Below are 19,405 nucleotides of genomic sequence, written 5' to 3' on the forward strand. Positions count from 1 at the left end.
GGCCTGAATACGACTAGAAACCCTATTGGGCCAGGATTCAGGCCTGCAGCAGGGCCAGCAGGACCACAGGCAGAGAGACAAGTTTAGGCCAGTAGGCCTGCAATAGTGAGGAGTTCAAATGGCTGGATACAGCAGCGCTTATAAACAGGCGCGGCTGCTCCTCAGCTAGCGAGGTGGGACTAAACATCCCACCGCACCGCGGCTTTGGCAGGCGCAGGCCATTGGTCCCGGTTGGTGCCACGAACTGGGACGAATGCATACCTTTGGTCCCGGTTCCTGGCACCAACCGGGACCAATGCCAACCTTTGGTCCCGGTTCGTGCCACCAACCGGGACCAATGGTCTCTCCTTCCCGCCCTTTGGGCTGCTGAAAAGAGACCTTCGGTCCCGGTTGGTGGCACGAACCGGGACCAAAGGTGGGCATTGGTCCCGGTTGGTGCCACGAACCGGGACTAAGCTTCGTGTATATAAGCAACACTTGTAAATTTTTCTGTTTTCATCGACCATTTGCCCCCCCCCCCATATTTCTTATATATATGATGATGATGATTTTTTTCAGATTATATGTATGTGTGTATATATGATTATATGTCCTGATTTTTTGTTCATATTATGTGATTTTTTTTTGCATTTTTAGAAAAATGTATATATGTATGTATGTTCTCTGTGTATATATGTTTATATATGCAAAAGTTACATTTTTTTGAAAAGTTTTTTCTACGTATGTTCTCTGATTTAGTGCATTTTAGGTTACTTACATTTTTAGAGAAGTTTTATATATCTAGGAAGAAGGAAGAAGGAAGAAGGAAGAAGAAGAAAAAGTTTTATATATGCAAAAGTTACATTTTTAGAAAAGTTCTATCTAGGAAGAAGGAAGAAGGAAGAAGAAGAAAAAGAAGGAGAGCACATTGAGGGGGGGGTCGATATACCCCCTCCCCGATAACATTTTTTTCATGTATGTATGTCGTCGTTGTCGATATACCCCCTCCCCGATAACTTCGACATGAGGGGGGGCGATATACCCCTCCCCGATAACATTTTTTTCTAAGTTATTAAGGTAAAATGTTTCTATCGTGCATAGACCATATTTAGACCACGGGAGCACCACCCCCACCCCCCCCCCCCCGTGTTAGCATTTTAGAGCGGCTCTAAAAAAATAAGAAGAGGAAGAAGAAGAAATAAAAAGGAGAAGAAGAAGGAATAGGGGAGAAGAAGAAAAAAAGAAGAAGAAGGCTCTTTTTTTGTTGTTCTGCTTTTTCTTCTTCTCCTCTATTCCTTCTTCTTCTCCTCTCTTTTTTCTTCTTCTTCCTCTTCTTATTTTTTATCGGGAACGAGGGTGTCGAGGATCGCTGAGCGGTCGAGGGTCGGGAACTAGGGTAGAGGGTCGCCGAGGGGTCGAGGGTCGTTGAGGGGTCGAGGGTCGAGGATCGCCGAGGGGTCGAGAGGGGGACGTCGGCAAACTCTCTCGAGATTTATAAGAGATTTATCAAGAATGCCCCCATTATGGATGTGCATAATTAAGTTAATCCATATTTTTTCTGATCTCATCTACGCTTCTACATGTGCACGTTCTCTTGTGTCAAAGTATTGAAGAAATCCATGGTTTCATAATTAGCCGGAAGTAACATGCGCATGATGGTATGAAGCTCTCCAAAATTATTTTGGAACGGAGTCCTGATAGGATAATTCACTTTTTGGTACGAAGTTCAGCAAAGGCCTTCCAAATAGCGATATTCGAAAGGCTCTTGCTGAACTTCGTACCAAAAAGCGAATTATCCTATCAGGACTCCGTTCCAAAATAACTTTGGAGAGCTTCATACCATCATGCTTTGACACTAGACAAAGTGACATGTAGAAGGGTAGATGAGATCAGGAAAAATAGGGACCAGTTTCTGCACATCCAGAATGGCACCATTTTGTTAAATCCCTTGTCGGTCCGGACGTCGGACATTCATGAGAGAGGCGGTCCGGCCCAAACCCTAGAAGCGTCGAGGCCACCCCAAACCCTAGAAACGTTGCCGAGGCCATCCAAATTTACCAAGTTAAAAGAGTGTTGTCGTCGAGGCCACCCCAAACCCTAGAAGTGTTGTCGAGGCCACCCCAAACCGTAGAAGCGTCGAGGCCACTAATTCATATTCCTTGTTGTGATTAGCTAGCTAGGTCTATGTTTGTCACTAATATATCCATCTATCATGTTTGTATATTAATTGCCATGTTGTAATATTTGCAGAAACTATGGAGCAAAGAGACTTGGAAACAGAACAGTTGTTGGGGGACATAATCCTCGGCGGAGGTGATGTCATGTCGTATCTCAACGACACCGATGGTCTGGAAGGGGAGGGTGAAGCAGGCTCCAGTGATAGAACAATGGAGGAGGAAGGACATGATCATGATGTCTCCGGTGACCGAACGGAGGACGGAGCTGTTGCAAAGTCCGGTGAGGTATATATATATATTAATTAAGCCTGTGCTGACTAGCTAATTGATGTATTAATTGTTTTGGTATGTACATATATTAACTCTTCTTTCTTCTTTTAGAGCCCTCCGGATCGAGCCAAACTTCGGTAACGAGACGAGGCCCGAAGAAAAGGTTGCGCCAGGATGAAAGGTACACGATCACAGCAATCGTGGACGATGGCCAACCAATTGAACCCAGACGGACCAAGGAAGCATTTTCTGCTCAGTGCGGAGCTATTGTTAGGGACATGATCCCGATCAGCATCCAGCAATGGAATAAGCCTAAGAACGAAGAGCCTCAAGTTTCTTATGTCACCGATAGACAGAAAGATGATCTTTGGACCTTGCTGAAGGCAAATTTCACCCTACCGCCAGAGGAGGACCCAAATAAGCCAATTATAGAGCCACTGGTCAAGGCTCATGCTCTTAAGAAGATGGCAGATCTATTCAGGAGGTGGAAGAATGAGTTGAAATCAACGTATGTCGACAAAGAGAAGACTCCAGAATTCACTGGCCAATTTGAGAAGATAAGAGATCACTGGCCCACATTTGTGGCCTACAAGACATCGGAGAAGAGTAAGAAGATGTTAGAGACAAACAAGATAAATGCTGCAAAGAAGATGTATCACCATCACACGGGGTGAGGTGGCTACCTCAAAGCCCGGCCGTCATGGGACAAAGCTCAGAATGACCTGATTGCTAAAGGGGTCGAACCAGAGACATTGAACTCGCCAGACCGTTTGAGGACTTGGTTCTTCAGGTTTGGGGGAACTTTGGACCCTGAAACAGGGAAGTGCCGTTGGACGGACGAGCAACTTGCAATACCCATCAAGAACCTTCAAAAGTATATCAAGGTAGCGCAGGAAGGGACGTTCGTTCCCGATAGAGATAACGATGAGCTGACAGAGGCCCTCGGGAATCCTAAGCACCCTGGACGAACACGAGGCACGCTAGGCTCCGTTGCGTGGAAGGTTGGGTTTCCCGGCACAGGCGGTTACAAAACCCGAGAGAGGAAGAGGAAACTGGAGCAGAGCAAAATGCAGAAGCTGAATGCAAGGGTACAAAAGCTAGAGGAACAAGTTGAGAGCCAGCAAGCTGCCGGAGCTACCCCAGAAGCTACCCCGCCATCTCAGCGGAGAAGCAGCATGGCTTCCACCGAGCTCGTTCAGCAGCCTGACTTCAAGGCTCCTAGCTACCCCGTGGATGCTATCACGGAGGCTCAACATTGCTAGCTTATGACGCAATGGCAGAACCTCAAAGTCAAGGCGGTTGTCGGCTCTGTTGCACCTCCTCAACCCGACGGAACTTTTCACTTCCATCCAATTCCACATGGCTATGCTGTCGTGATGGTGGATGAAGTAACGGAGGGCTTTGAGGAGCTCGAGCTTGACCACCCTACAGGTGAAGGAGAGACTCAGCTGGGTCTTGCTCTGAAGACTCCATGTCTATGGCGGAAGGAGCACATCAAGCTTCCGAACTGGACGCCTCCTCCTCCGGTAAGTCAGGGCACTCCGCCTCCTCCTCCTCCTCCGGCGAGTGATCAAGGCACTCCGCCTCCTTCTCCAGCTGCTCCGGCGTGTGAGGCTGGCACTCCGCCTCCTTCTCCGCCTGCTCCGGCGCGTCTGAGCAGCCCGCCTCCTTCTCCGCCTCATCAGCAACGGCGGAAGACAGACGCCGTCGCTCCGGCTGCTCCGGCGCGTCGGAGCACTCCGCCTCCTTCTACTACTCGTCAGCAGCAACGGAAGAGAGACGCCGCCGCTCCGGCGTCTAGTAGTACAGCCAGAGGCGGGAGGCAATACAGATACGGTCCATCTCTCAAGCCTCTAGAGAAGTTACCATACGAGATGACCGTGGAGGAAAACGCAAAGATCTGTGAAGCCCAAGTGAGGGACTTCTTGAAACGCAAAGATCTATGAAACATCCACCTCCGGAGGAGAAGATAGATCCGGTGAAACTGAAGCGCACTATCGATGCCCTGAAGCGACCAGCACCGCCTCCGCTGGATGACAACCATGTCCGCTGTCTTAAAAAGACATTGGAAGATGTGCGCCGGTCGGGAACTACTTCAAGTGACAAAGGTTAGAAGAACGAAGAAGTGGGAAAAATTCCCTAGCTCGGCGAACAGGCAAACCAATCGTGCCCCTCGCTCAAGGTGTCTAGCGATATCGTCGCAAATCTGCCGGGGATGGTGCCCGGTACCAATCCTGGTGATTACCTAGGCGACGATGTTCATTTTGATACAATGGAGGTGGACGAATTCAGATACCAGTACGGGAAGCCTCTCGTCAAAGATGGAAGTCCTCCTCTAACAACGATGATGCGAAGATTCCATCAATGGTACATGAAAACCTGCAGCGAGTCTGGGAAGGATGCTTTGACAATGAGAATTAAAGATGACCATGACTTCATTGGACAAGATCTGTTAACTATTGATTTTGACGAGTTTTTCCAGTTCTACAATCAAAAGGCCCTCGACAAATCATTCATGGCTTGCTACTGTCTGTAAGTACTACTTTCTATAATTAAGTCTCTATATATAGCTCAGCTCTTTCATTGCATGTATATATAATTATCCTCACTATATTATGCAGATTGAAGATCGTCGAATGGAGAAAAGCACAAATCTATGACATTGGGTTCATTAACCCAAATGCCATACATGAATTTACAGTTAAACACAATGTCTCAGAAACCGAGGACAACTTGCTACAATCGTTGCTCAAAAATCAAAGCAAAGATAAAATACTATTTCCTTACAACTTCAAGTGAGTGTTACTATCTTGTGCACATTCGGTTTCCCTTATTACTCGAGGTTATAGTAATATAATTGATGAGTTATGCATGCGTGCACATGTTCCACTTTATTCTCCTAGAGATTAAGCTTGAGCGAGGAGAAATAACTGTCTTAGACCCCACCAAATAAAAAGCCTGTTCAGGTAGGCCATCTAATTCTCCGGAAAGGATTAGTTGAAATCCCCTAATAGTTTCCGCAAGAGCAACATACTTTCCTGGAGAACCAGTAAAAACTTCTGCCACAAAGAACGGTTGTGCCAGACGAAAAGATACCGAGGAGTATGCAGACATGACTCGAATGCTCGAGAAGTAAGTTCAATCGATCATTATCGCACCATATCTGCAACTTAGTTCATTTCCTGATATCGAGTAACTATTTCCTTTGTCTGGCAGGGTTTGGAAAGAGTTCACCACAATTTCTCCGGGACTGCCGACCGAGCTGCGATTTAAACACCCGAAAGTAAGTACTACTACCTAGTTCCGCGCATCTCCCATTGATTCTAGCTAGTTTCATCAATACCATTTAGCATGCTTGCTTATCAGTTTGATTGACCTCTATTTCTCGTAAAGTGCTTGTGGCAGGAAGCCGGGAATGATTTTTGTGGATACTACGTTTGCGAGTTCATCTACAACGCAACGGCCTCTAATAAGCGGGGCTACTCTAAAAAACAATATGAAGTGCGTAAGCAAAAATATTCACAATTTTATTTTATTACCATCATTTGTGTTGAGTTTCATACACATGTATTGACCCTCTTCTTCAATTTAGATCTGGCAGTTGCGGGATGAACTCGTACCACATGATCGCATAAAAGCAATTCAAGAGGAATTGGCGGGATTCTTTCTTGACCACGTCATCAATAAAGCCGGAGAATACCATGTGGCACTTGACTTCAGATGTTAGGGATTGTAAGAGATCTTATATTGTATATATGTAGCTAGTAGCGTCAGATAGATATACGAAAACTTGTTGTTCGACCAATCTCTTGGAGAAGGAGGTCGATCACTTCTCTCTGTATATGTTCATGACGATCTTGTGTACTTAATGGTTTCCTTCATTTGCTTACTAGCTAGCATGTCGCGAGTTCTCTCTATACGTATAGTACGTAGCGTCGACCAAGCACGGAGATAAGAGAGGTCACTTCTCTCTATTAGCTAGCTAACACAATATATGAAACCCCTAATTTAACCCTCCAAAACCCCCAAACCCACCCCCGCCCTTCAAAAAAAAATCCCAACTCCTGAGCTGCTGACGCGTGGATGCGTTTTGGTCCCGGTTGGTGTTACCAACCGGGACCAAAGGCCCTCCTGCCTGGGCTCGCCGCAGCAGCCACGTGGAGCCCCACCTGTCCCGGTTCGTAAGCGAACCGGGACTAAAGGTCATGGGCTTTAGTCCCGACCCTTTAGTCCCGGTTCCAGAACCGGGACAAATGGGCCTTTTTCTACTAGTGTCATATTTCTCACCAAGAAGGCATTGATCCGGTGAGCCGGTTTGAACTTAGGTAGAGTCTTTTAAAAGCCATGCCACCCAGATGTGCTGGCAAGCTGCCATTTATTTGGTTATTAGAGATGTTGAGACTAGCTGTCCGTGAACAAAACCAACCAGGAAACTTGTCCTCTAAACCAGTGCTTTAATGTCAGGTTCAATGATTCCCTGTAGCTGCTGAAGCCAAGCTAGAAAGAGAGGACCTATTTGGCAAGATGCAAAATTTGCAAACTGTAACGACATAAAGGGAGAGTGCCAATCTGAATCAACTACAATCTTCAAATTATTGGAAGACAAGTTGATGAAATTTAATTTTTTAGGTTTGAAACATGTTCTTTCATAATCACACCGCTAGGGTTGTTGTTGTTCAGTTGCAGGAAAACTAGATTCTTCAGAGAACCTAATTTAGTGGGTAAACTTCCATTGAAGTGATTACCGGAGAGCCTGAGGATGGTTAAGCTAGTTGAATGCATAACCTCTGGTGGTATGTATCCAATTTGTTTTGTTTGTCCGTGAGAGAAAGCGTCGCCAAATGCTTCAGTTTTCCAAGCTCAGCCGGTATAGTTCCGGTCAAGTTCTTGCCGCTTATGTCCAAATAAGTCAGAGCAGTAAGGGCACCAATTTCAGTTGTTAGGGCATGTACAGTGGTTGATAAGACAATGTTATCTTAAGACTTGCATGTAATTTAGAGATGATAATAAAAGAATGTCTACAATGGGTTATCTCTTAGCCTTAGCCTTAATAACTAGCAATTCCTAAAAACGTGGTGAGACATATTGTGCTAAGAGATCATCTCATAAATAATACTCCATAGCAGGAGGTTATGCAACTGCATGCTTGTCCTCTAAACACACCAAATTCATAAACCCTGGCTGATATCCCCAGCAGGGTGTGTGTGTGTGTGTGTTTGTATCTCCATGGTTGTGGCTTTATTAGTAAAGCGGGGCGGAAGCCTTTTTCGGATAAGTCCAACAAGATTGTTTCTGGGCATGTCAAGCATGCTCAAGGTACTGAATTCCCCTATAAAATTTGGCAGGATCCCGATGAAATCATTTTCCATGAAATGCAGCTCCAGCAACTTTTCATGTGCGCAGTGCAGCAACCCCTCCATCAACACTGTATCTTCATTCATAACATTTGCAGAGAGGTCGAGGATTTGCTTGAGTGACGTCAAGATTTTGAAATCATTTTGAAGAAGATTTTGAAGGTTTCCAGTTTTATTCAGATTGTTGCTTGACAAATCAAGTACCCTGAGTGACGTCATGTTTCCTAGTGCGTCCGAAAATTCTCCAAATAACTGGTTCCCACCACGACCGAGTTATTTGAGGCTCATCACTTTCCAAAACCAACTTGACGCAATTGAGTGGTCTAAATAATTCAAGGACAGATCAAGCTTCTCAAGTTTCCTGAGGTTAAGGAAGGGAAGCGATGCATTCGCATCAAAAAAAAAAAGAGGAAGCGATTGTGTAGTATCAAGTGAACATTCAGCAAGACTAGAGATGGAACGATATTCAAGGTACGAGGCCGGTCAGCTATACTCGAGAGATGTATTCCAAGGAGCCCAAGAACAGAGGAATATGGATGTTTGGCCCTAGCAAGCAGTTCATGCCAAGATGCTTCAAGGAAAGCAGAGAGGGACTTGTCTCGCCGAACAATGAATTAGCATCAGTGCACCCGTCGGTTCACAGACTTGTATTGCGTAGACGGAGCTTCATGACATGGCATGTTCTGTTGCTGCAACTGACACCACTCAACCGGCAGTAATCTAGAGATGTTATTGGCCATACAATAGGGCCTACGGTCAAAGTCCTTCAGGGTTCATACAATTCAGTGGCCAGACACTAGGTGTTAGGAGCACCAGTCGCTAGATCTAGATTACTTGCCTGCCTGCACTGTCAAAGTCACTATTCAATTACTGGAGCAGGCTTTAAACATTCCAGCATAAGTAGCACAAAATAAGATAGTACTCCCGGCAGATGGTGGATTACGATCCTCCAAAATCGAACAAACCTGATCCACAGCCCCAGCCTCACCTCGGTATATATGTTATACTACATACTATTTTTGCCAAAAAATTTGACGGGCAACAGCAGGAGCACTGCCAATTTTCATAAAAAAAGGCGGAGGGGTAGGGACGAAAGCCCCAAACATCAGTACAAAACAATGCCCGCTGAACCACAGGATTCAGGTAAAGCACACAAAACTCAAACTGAAGCACAATAGGAAAAGACTCGGCAAAATAAGAAGAATAGAATAAAACACAGATGGGCAGGCCTCAATTGATAGCCTCCCAAAACAGCGAAATCTCATCTCTTGCCATGGCCGCAACTGTTTCCGAGGAGCATCTCTCCCCCTCAAAAGTACGGCGATTGCGTTCCTTCCAAAGGTTCCATGCCACATATGGTGCCGTTGTCACCTGCTTCCCTGGGTCCTGTATCCTACCAGAGACTTGGGCCACCAATTCGAGAAGGAAGTGGTACTCAAGGCAAAGTTGGACGCCTTCTCCTCGGTTCTGGAGAAGCTATGCCAAATCTCCTTACCAAAAGAATCATGAGATGGGCCGCCGTCTCGGCAACTTGGTCGCACAGCATGCAGCGAGCAGAGTGAGGCCAGTCCCTCGCTAGCAGCCTATCCGCCAATTTTTGCCAAATTCACTTGCTGCTTGACGATTATATATAAGTAACCAACAACCTGAAGCACAGCCTCACCAAAAGCTAAAATGACAAATCATATAAATCGAGACATGAAAACCCTATAAAATCTTATAAATCGAGACATGAACTCTTTTGTCCACGGCTCAGCAAAGGAAAGCAATCTTGAGAACATCATATGCTAAAACACTTGACCAGTTACGAGTCCTAGAAGCCACTTGAACCGTCGACAAAAGGAAAAAAAAAAGAGCAAACATTAATATGTACAACATGATGACGAGCCAGGCCTCTTGTCTAACACTGCAACTATGGGTCACGTTCCAACATGGGACATGAAGATTGTGCACCGCTGTCTCCTATTGAACCATTCCCTTTTGCCTTTAGACTATCTGGCTCTTCCTCGATCTCTACCGAAGCTACAGATGCCACTGCAGGCGCTGACCAACATAATATTCAAAACAAGCATCTCCCCAAGAACAATCATGCTGTCGCTGAAATACCATTATAAGAAACTCAGTGGCACAATCAACCAAAAGCTTAATAATAGGCCTATTAAAAAGTAGAGTAATATAATGTGCATGCTGTATGGAAGATAAAGCTCATATTGTTCCTGGCCATATTCCGTAGAAACTTCCTAATCATGTGTTAAAGAGGTGTTTGGAGCTCAATAATTCAAAGTAACATATAGATAAAAGAAATTCAGGACTTACACAGGATGACGTTGCTTTCCATCCTTTTTTGCCAGCCTCTAGGAATAAAGAACAAACGCACAATAATGCAAAAAGAGACGACGTGCACTTGAGCAAAAAAGTCCCACTAGCTTCTATACCGGGGAGACGGAGAGCAGGAACTCTGGCATCAACCTCTGCAGCAGTATGCCGCAGAAGGGGCAACGAGGAACAGCAGGTGCTGAATAAAGTGACAATTCAACATCTGGATCGGCAGCATTCAACAAGGGAGATGTCTTCATGGTGAAATAGGTCTCGGGCACAAGCTTATCAACCATTCCTCCACAACATACACAGTACCAGGTTGGTTCCAGAACAGAGCATAAGCGCATCGATGCCGCACATCTTGACAGCTTGTGCCTTTCGGTGGGAACAATAGTAGGATCGACACTTCCACACAAGGCTATGTCAGGTGACTCGAAGTGAACCGGTGCGGAGCAATAGGCACAGGTTTCTTTAGCTGAGTATTCACACACAGAGTTGATCCTGCAACAGAGAAACAATTTAAAACAGATATACTGAATGCCCAATTTTACAGTTCAATGAACTGACAAAACCAATAGATTACTTTAGGTCCTTGAAGTAATGAAATCAGCTTAGAGTAGATGAACAATAAATCTAGCAAAAACTGAATACCTGCTTCCAAGACGTTTAATTGTCGAACTGAGAGACCTGAGCTGATTATGTACTCCTCCACTGTTCATAGACACCCAAGAACGCATCTGGGCAACGCCAACAGGGAACCACATGTTTTCAGCACATGTGCCCTTGAGAAAATATGACTTTCGATTCAAGACAGCAGCAAAAGTGAAAGCCACAAGTCTCTCTCGTAGCTCTCTTTCGCTGCTCAACAGAAGACTGCTCCACAAATCAGTTGACGTGCTATTACCATTTTCTCCAGCAGGATCACGAAGCATTACTTTCCTACAAATGATATTCAGCAGGTGTAGCTTCCGCGAGCTGACATTGGACATCATGTCCTTTCTACACTGACACAGTGCATCGATAGAAACACGTTGCTGATCATCTGAAAACAAATCTGTGACCCATTTATGCATTAGTGTCTCCAGAAATGCTGGTGCGGATTTCATGAGCACTTGTAAAGCAGCTATGACGTCCCATAAGACAAGTCCGGTTTCACATTTTTCATAATTCTTCAATGACCAAAGAATGTTGGAACCCCACCATAAGAAGTTAGTCTCGGATGACTTTGCAGATTGTTTGTTGGAGATATAAATGTCCTTGTTTAGTGGGATGCCAAGGAACTGACCACCAATCCAAATGAACTCAACCACTGCCTTTTGTGTCCTGTTGTTTTTGTTCACCAAAATGTTACCATGATGAATTGATGATGGACTTTTATCTCAAAGCAGTCAATACATGAAGATTTCTATTACAAGACTCCAGTACTTCCTATACTAAGCTCACAAATAATACCTGGCTTGATACATCTGATCTAGCATATTTGGATCCAAGCTGCGGACCTGAAAGAGACAATATCTATCAATTGGTGTAGCTTATGTACACAAGCTCAAGTGCAAAAGTCGCAGTTGAGCAACATATGTCAGATTAAGGAACAACCTACAGCATACCACAGCAATCATTACTTCTCCAGGTCCAAGTGTAAGACCAAAGCATTGATGAGATACCACTGAGAGCTGCATGAACATTTGAGATGCCAGTTAGTATGATACAAGCTCACACATTCAGGAAAAAGGCGAAGGTCAACAAGGAGTCAAGGAGTCTCAGTTTTACGTCTATTGATTCCTTTAGCTCTGGGAAATTTGTGTGCACGGGAACTTCTTCAAGTTGATTTTTTTCAAAGATCCAACAGCGTGCAGAATTATCCTGATAAAGATGGAAAATTTGCAGAATCAGCATGAAAAACAAAGTTTAGGATGACACAAAATAATACTGTGCAGTATAATACAATTCAGGTGCAAGAAAAGAACATGGACATGGAAGTTATTATTAGAAGCATATTTGTGAAAAACTAAAGTAACTCCATCAAATACAGAAGGCATCAAAAGGGACTCGTAAATTTTTAGCAGTTACTACAAGTTTGCAACAATGCTTGGATAACAGTACCAAAAAGGTATCCGGATAAGCACAGTAGTACTAGTACATAGCCAACAGTACTAATACAACATATGTCAAGGGACTAAGACAGCGGTCATTGACTAATTATCCATAACTAGGTCAAGTGGTTAACTTGCCTTTTAGCTTGGGATAACCTTCAACATAGATCCGGCACTCCGTTTACCTTCTCACTCATGTCCTCAAAGTTTCAGTTACTTGAACTAAACCCCCAACCACTCCAATGAGTTTCATTGGACCGTAATACACCCAGAGAATACCGATATTACGACATAACATGCCATAACAACATGTCATATGATGGCATTGACATGGGATGTTCACATGGTATTGGTTGTCAGTTGACATCAGTATCCATCTCGCAATATTAGTAATGATCATGTTGTTAATTCTAGCATATTTGGAGCGTTTCAGTAACTTTAACAACCAAATAAGCACATACTGCCCATACTACCATAGTAACAAAATTTGTTAGGAGGACACAATTTCATGATTTTTTTTACCCTACCACAATCAGAAGGAATAATCACAGAGTTGCGACAAGTTAATGCACCTGACTGCAGCTGTATAAACAGTGGCCATCTAAACCCCATGATAAACCTGTCACCTATAGTAATGTTGACAATTAGTTGAATTTTATTGGAGAGAGAAGACATTCGATTACAATGAAATTTTACCACTCGATCATGTGCATGACATTCACTGCTATTCTCAACTTTGTTGCTGCACAGGTCCAATATGCATGTTTCCAGTGATCCAGATACTCTTCCAACTGCCAAATTAACCTCACGTCGAGGCTGAGCTGGTGTGGACAATGAAATTGATGAGACAGGAGCTGATGAATTAGTGGTCACCTGAAGAGAGGAACATTTCAGAATTGAGTATATAATTAGAGCAGCCACAGCAATAAAGCTAAAGACAAGCATGCCTATATTCATTGGATGTTACATCAATTAGTCTCGAATATTCACCTATATGCATCAAATAAACACAGGTACAAAGATGTTGCTTAATATGTACCTCTGCAACTGACGAAAATGACACTTCTTTCGCATCTGTACATTGATTCAATCCTTCGATATCACCTGACCATATCTTCACACTGAAAAAAGTTCATGGAAAATCATTGATCGCGCGGGTTCTATTGCTGATCTAGCATCCAGGACTTCTTGCGAAATAACACAAAATATCTTATTTCTAATTAATTAAACATAGGTACCCTTTTCCACATGTCATGAATCAAGCTCAATGAAACCATTTAAAGACAAACAATAAGGTTGCAACATTTACAAAGAATAAGTATAAATGTGCTTGCCTTCCATCCGAGCATCCAGTTGCTAAAAGCAATGAAGACTTTGAAGATCTTGAACATGAAACTTCCCAGCTCATGGCACAAACTGATGAATTATGAGCTTGAAGAACCCCAACGAATATTGGATCTTTGGTAACAGTGCAAACATCTACTGTGTAGTGCCCAGGCTTATATATTTTCCAAAATGAAACATCCCCAGACTTTGAGCCCACAGCAAGAATGCACCAATGAGAAATGGTGTTGTGTGATGGCAAAACTGGTGACCATGCAACTACAAGAGAAGACAAAAGTGCATTGCGACGAGAATATTGTTTTGCTGTGATCAGAGGAAGAAGTTTGTTTTCTCCATTGTAAGAGAATGCTTCTTTGGTATTTTGTGAGCCAGCTTGCGCAATTACGACAGCCATTTCATGCACAGGCATGTCAATCTGGAATCACAATTGGGCCAAAGTTAATCCAGAATCCAGAATCAGATAAAAGCAAAAATAAGAAGAACTGACAAAATGACACACTTTTCCTATGTCTTTGCTCTAGAAGCACACCTTTCATTGTCCTTGCCAGAATGGCACATATTTGGATGACAGTTAGACAAAATGACAGTGTTTCTCTTTTTCATTCTCAGGTCACATGTCAGAGTTTTTAGGACGAAAATGTTCCTGGTATTTTTGCTGTAGCCTGCTCCCATGTCGATCTAAAAAATACCGATCGATCGATTAGAGCCGGTACGTGTAACCTGGAGAGAAGAAAGACCAGAGAGGCGTCGTGCTGCTGGGCTTTACCTTGACATCACTCATCTCATGAACGGCAAACTATACAATTAATTACATTGCCAAAATATTGATTAAATCCAAAAGACAACAGGCAGCAAGCAGCTGCTATGCTCGCTGCTACAGATAGAGCAACAGCCAAACACCAACAGCCTACAATTACCTCCAGTGAGTAGAGCAAGCAACGCCTGGCTGGGGCCAGTTGCACCACCAATGCACAAGTTGGCAGAACCTAAAAGTCAGCGCCGTCCTCAGCACACACAGAAACAGACAGCTGGGAGGGGCACCTCAGCACGCCCCTCGCCTGTCGGCTGCTCCCTGTCCACCACAGCACCCAAGCCTCGCCTGCTCCGGGGCAGCCACCGCATGGCCTAGTTCCAGGTACCACCAGCTGAGACAGACAGAGGAGGGACGGCGGCAAGCTAGAGGGAGGGACGCGGCGAGGCAGGGGCGAGGGGAGGAACAAGGTGAGGGGTGGCCGGGGAAAGGCAAGGAGAGGAGTCGATCGATTTTGATCAATCCGATTGCTTCTAAAACCGGTTCTGATCGATTTGATCCGCACAGGGAGTTAGACCAGAGGGCATATTCATCTAACAAAGTCTGACATGTGGCCCTAAAAACACAAAAAAGAGAAGAAGAAAAACATAAACTGTGTCATTTTGTCTACTTGTCATCCAAATATGTGTCATTTTGGCAAAGACAATGGAACATGTGCCTTTGAAAAGTCAAAGAAAAACTGTGTCAGTTTGTCAAATTTCTCAAATAAATCGAGTTAAACTGAACATAAGTCTAGATATCAAACATGTAAAAACTACCTTTTTCATAGGTATCTTTGTTGATGTAGGGCATGGATTCAGAGAGAAGTCTGCATCCTTTGAAGTATCATCTCCATCATCATCATCATAAACATAGCCTTCAACTCTACAATCAGTCAAAATCCACTTCAAATAAATTCAGGCACAAAATTATTTTGAATGGTTGTTCAGGCACAATATAAGAATGCTAGAAGGCCACCAACAAGTGTTGGCATTTCAAATGAAAATAAAATAAATCAGTTAAAGACCAAAACATATGCTAGTAGAAATGTGGCATGATGGGTTTGAAAGTTGAAACCGAACACCCCTATGTACCTTATTTATGTGTGGTAGATGAGGATGATATATCAACAGTTGGCACTAGATAATAGCTAAGATGAATAGATTTTTAGCAATGTCGTGCACCCTTAGCTTGGCTTACCTTATTTCTCAGATTAACTATCAATACTACAACAGAAAAGCGTGCATAGCTTTCCCATTGCAGTGTAGATTTATAACCACACAAAGTGACATACATTCCTTTATATAATGAGCCAGCTTTAGGCGCTTTGTAAACATGGCCAAAACTTTGAATGCTGCTCTTCAATTCTACCAAAAGAGATGCCAATGCTTATTGCTGAAGCTCGACATAGCTAAAGCCTTAGATACTGTGGCGTGGTCATTCCTTTTCGAGCTCCTTAGATATAAGGCCTGTGCAAACTAGTGGTGCTCTGTTACTGCAATCTACTAACTTCTTATGATTGGAGGCCATCATTGCGCACTAAGCATTGGACTTCACTCACAGAGAAAATGGCAAATGCAATAAAGGTACAATCTGTCTCCCAGAAAACAAGTGTTGAAAGTGTGAGGCCCAGAGCAAACTTCTAAACCCATATTTCTCTAGAGTCGCTGTTAATATGATCTAGAACTGTACTGGCATGAAAATCTTTTCACACAAACTACTTTCTCGTCACCAGGCCACTAAGGCATGTGAATCAATCTTATCATTTTTCTTGAACTAACCCCTTTGGATTATCTTGTTATTTCAAAACTTGGTTATGTTTTTCAGTGAAAATTGTAAAGCTTTGATGATTTAACAGACAGTACCATTCACCTTACTGGCTTCCTTTTTCTCCGTCCAGGACCCCTGAGAGAAAGAGGTTCTTGCAATTCACCGGCATATCCTGTGTCCAGTGTGTGCTTGTTATTTAACTTTTCCTAATATATGGAGGAAAAAATCATGACGATATTCTATGATAATCAAGAAAACAAATCAGTGTTCAAGTGGAAGGGAGCATACCTGAGGAGCGTGGTCAATATTTGCCTTTTCCTAATGTATGAGAGAAAACTGTCAACAACAAAATTCTACAATAATCAGGGAAACCTCAGTGCTCGGGTGGAAGGGAGCATACCTGAGGAAATGATGGACCATCATCCTCTCCGAAGTTTATATTTTGGTAATAGTTAAACAACAATTGAGATATATCAGCAACCTAACCAACCAATTAGGAGTTGATGAGCATAATTGTAGATGTGGCCTAGACAAAGTGATAACTCCACAATGACAGAAGAAAATAAAATTGAAATGAGAACAGGAAATATTAACTTTGGCAAGAACAAACTTGTGGGAGATTAATAAAAATGAAAGATACTATGACCCAAATTGTAATGTACAAGTTTCTTGTTTGTAACAGGTGAAAAAAAGGTATTAACATATAAAAACTTGACTGCAAACTAGGTGAAACTGTTAATGGTGAGCTATTGATATAAATAAATTATAGGGTCCATATGCATAAGGATCATGCAAACTTTAGTCCCAACTCCCAAGTATACAGGAAAATGAGAAATATAGTGGGTACAGATTCTAATTCCAGATGTCTTGATATGAACTACTTTAGCCAAACAGGTTTACCTTAACCCAGTCATCACAAAATTCAGAAACTGGCGGACGGTAAAGATTCACGTGACCATCAACAGTACAGACAGCCAACAAACAACTGAAATAATGATCCATTAAACAAAAATATTAGGCGAAAAGATGAATAAATGAATCTAATATATCAGTCAACAGAAATTACCCAGAATTAGGAGCAAATCCTTGTTGAGACCATGAAACTGACCGTGCACATGGTTCAGTATCACGCGCTAAGGATGTTGGCACTAAACTTGGTTCAAAGAGATCTGCAAATGTTGAGAAGATTTCAAATGAAACAAAAATTACTGTTTTTCAATTGTCGTGAAGTAGCCGACTTCTTAAATGTCATCCAGATACTTTCACTGTAGTCCGTCCCAAACAAGTGGTATTTTCACTTCATTAGAACAGCATACTAGCATGAGTAGGGCGTTTTGGTGCCCAGGCTCATCTGCACCCGGTTAGAAAAAAATTCGTAAAAAATTCAAAACAAATTCAAAAAAATCCAAACAAAATTTGTGTGGTAGACAATTTGATGCGTGAGGCCCGCTCCAAATTTAAAGTCATTTGGACATATGAGCAGCTCTCAGCAAAAAAGACAAATCGGGCCAAAACAGTACATGAACAGTAAACATTTTTACAGACCCCCAATTTGTCTTTTTTGCTGAGAGCTGCTCATATGTCCAAATGACTCGAAATTTGGAGCAGGCCTCACGCATCAAATTGTCTACCACACAAATTTTATTTGGAATTTTTTGAATTTTTCTAGTATTTGTTTTGATTTTCTTCGTCGGCGCGGGTGCAGATGAACTCGGGTGCAGAATGGATTTTCGATACTAGCATATCCTATTCTCACTCTAATATCAATGTTAACAAATTCTTACTACAGAACAACTGAACAATCTTCAATATTTCCGACAGATTGAAACAGGTCGGTATATTTATCATCACCATCATCCTTTGGAGTTGGGCAGTTGGCCCTCGACGATCTCAACAAAAGCGCTCACTAAATTCCTCGTTTCAAAACGTCAAATTGCTTACGATGTGTCCAAACTAACACTACAAGTCTTGAATTCTCACAAGCATTATTATACTGACAATCCAACCATAATCAAAAGACTCTCAGGATGAAATAATCATTTCACCCCGTTGTGCCTATCAAACTGCATGAGTACTCTTCTAACATGTACAACACACATTCAACATAGGACCTACCTTCCCTGCTAACCACTCCAATGGGAAAAGGATCCCTGGGGCGAAGCACAACAAGTCCGCGAGGCCCATCAAGTGCTGCTGGGTTCTACAAGGAAAACATAATGAATGCAAGGTCAATCCAACAGACAATCTATCATAATGCCCAAGTGGAAGTGAGTGCAGCACAATGAGGTGCTGGAATTGCTCATACCAGGATAGTGACGATGTGGCCAGAGGCAACGGCCACCAAGTTGTCACTTGACCAGGTGATGGCATCTGGATAGGACGGGGAGGCAATCAGGGTGGTGGCCTGGTAATGCGGAGCCATGGCGCCGATGCCGGAGAAACCTCAGAGCATCAAACCCTGCAAAACGTGTGCCATATGATGAATCGCATTCATATAGTCCAGAATCACCTGGAGCTGATTTCATGTTCATCGTAAGCTAAAAAAAAGTTGAGCTTGGGACACAGTGTCCATTACAGAGTCGCATCAGTCAGAGGTCAGAAAAATGTTGGAGCGAAGTAACGGCTGTGGCGCTAGGTTGCGCGTGCGAGCGGCGGGCTGGGCGGCGCTGCACGACCGGTCTCCGTTCTAGGCCCCCGCCGCCCCTCGTCCTCCGGTGCCGCCTCCGCCGCCGCTCGCGCAGAGAGAGAGAGAGAGAGAGAGAGAGAGAGAGAGAGAGAGGGCAAGGCATCCCGGGGAGATAGATGAGAGGAGGCACTGACCTACGAGCCGCCGTCACCGTCGCCGCCGCCGCCGCTGCTCGATATGACGCCGCCGAGGGAGAGGGATTTGGGGGAAGGTTTTGTTTTTACGAAAAGGCCATCAATCTGTTGGAAAATTCTTAGCAGAGCCCTCTCAAGTGAACAGTAAAACCAGAAAAAGAAAAAATAGTCGAAATGTCTTTTTTTTTGCGGAATATCTGTTTTCTCAAAAAAGGTAAACATGTCGATGCCTTTAACAAACATGAAAAAATTCGTGTGGACAGAACACACATTGTGATCTGGACAAGAAAAAAATTGCTCTGGAAAAGTTACTTTTCATATAATAGATTTTGTTATATTCTCCCAAAAGATCACAATATGTGTTGCTTTCTCACGAAAAATTTGCATGTAATGTTGGAGAATGAACATACTTACTATATTTCATTTTTAGATATTTTTCCTCCTATTCCTGTTCACCCAGGGACTCAAAACGATATTGCATCGGTTAAC

At 43.4% G+C, this 19,405-nt stretch overlaps 1 protein-coding gene across 1 annotated transcript; it reads right to left on the reverse strand.

Annotated features, from left to right (window-relative positions):
* Positions 1-9,445: 9,445 nt before the first annotated feature.
* Positions 9,446-19,040, reverse strand: LOC109768267 (uncharacterized). Its single transcript, XM_020327007.3, has 19 exons — positions 18,917-19,040; positions 18,402-18,554; positions 18,212-18,296; positions 17,163-17,265; positions 16,997-17,081; positions 16,497-16,577; positions 16,385-16,414; positions 16,199-16,302; positions 15,106-15,211; positions 13,527-13,951; positions 13,232-13,313; positions 12,889-13,065; positions 12,765-12,818; positions 11,870-11,962; positions 11,707-11,772; positions 11,552-11,598; positions 10,751-11,422; positions 10,097-10,600; positions 9,446-9,877 (listed from the first exon to the last, which is right to left on the reverse strand). The coding sequence occupies exons 2-18, from the start codon at positions 18,516-18,518 to the stop codon at positions 10,210-10,212; spliced, it is 2,718 nt and encodes a 905-aa protein (XP_020182596.1). The 5' UTR covers positions 18,519-18,554; positions 18,917-19,040; the 3' UTR covers positions 9,446-9,877; positions 10,097-10,209.
* Between the last annotated feature and the right edge of the window lie 365 nt (positions 19,041-19,405).

Source organism: Aegilops tauschii, chromosome 5 (genome assembly GCF_002575655.3).
Source record: "Aegilops tauschii subsp. strangulata cultivar AL8/78 chromosome 5, Aet v6.0, whole genome shotgun sequence".
Lineage (NCBI taxonomy): Eukaryota > Viridiplantae > Streptophyta > Magnoliopsida > Poales > Poaceae > Aegilops > Aegilops tauschii.

Excerpts from the sequence above, each read along its gene's own strand:
- LOC109768267 (XM_020327007.3), bottom strand. The coding sequence starts at position 18,518 with ATGGCTCCGCATTACCAGGCCACCACCCTGATTGCCTCCCCGTCCTAT. Across the intron at positions 16,415-16,496 it reads ATGGTCCATCATTTCCTCAG|GAAAAGGCAAATATTGACCA; the intron begins GTATGCTCCCTT and ends CTCATACATTAG. Across the intron at positions 13,066-13,231 it reads CATTTTCGTCAGTTGCAGAG|GTGACCACTAATTCATCAGC; the intron begins GTACATATTAAG and ends TCCTCTCTTCAG.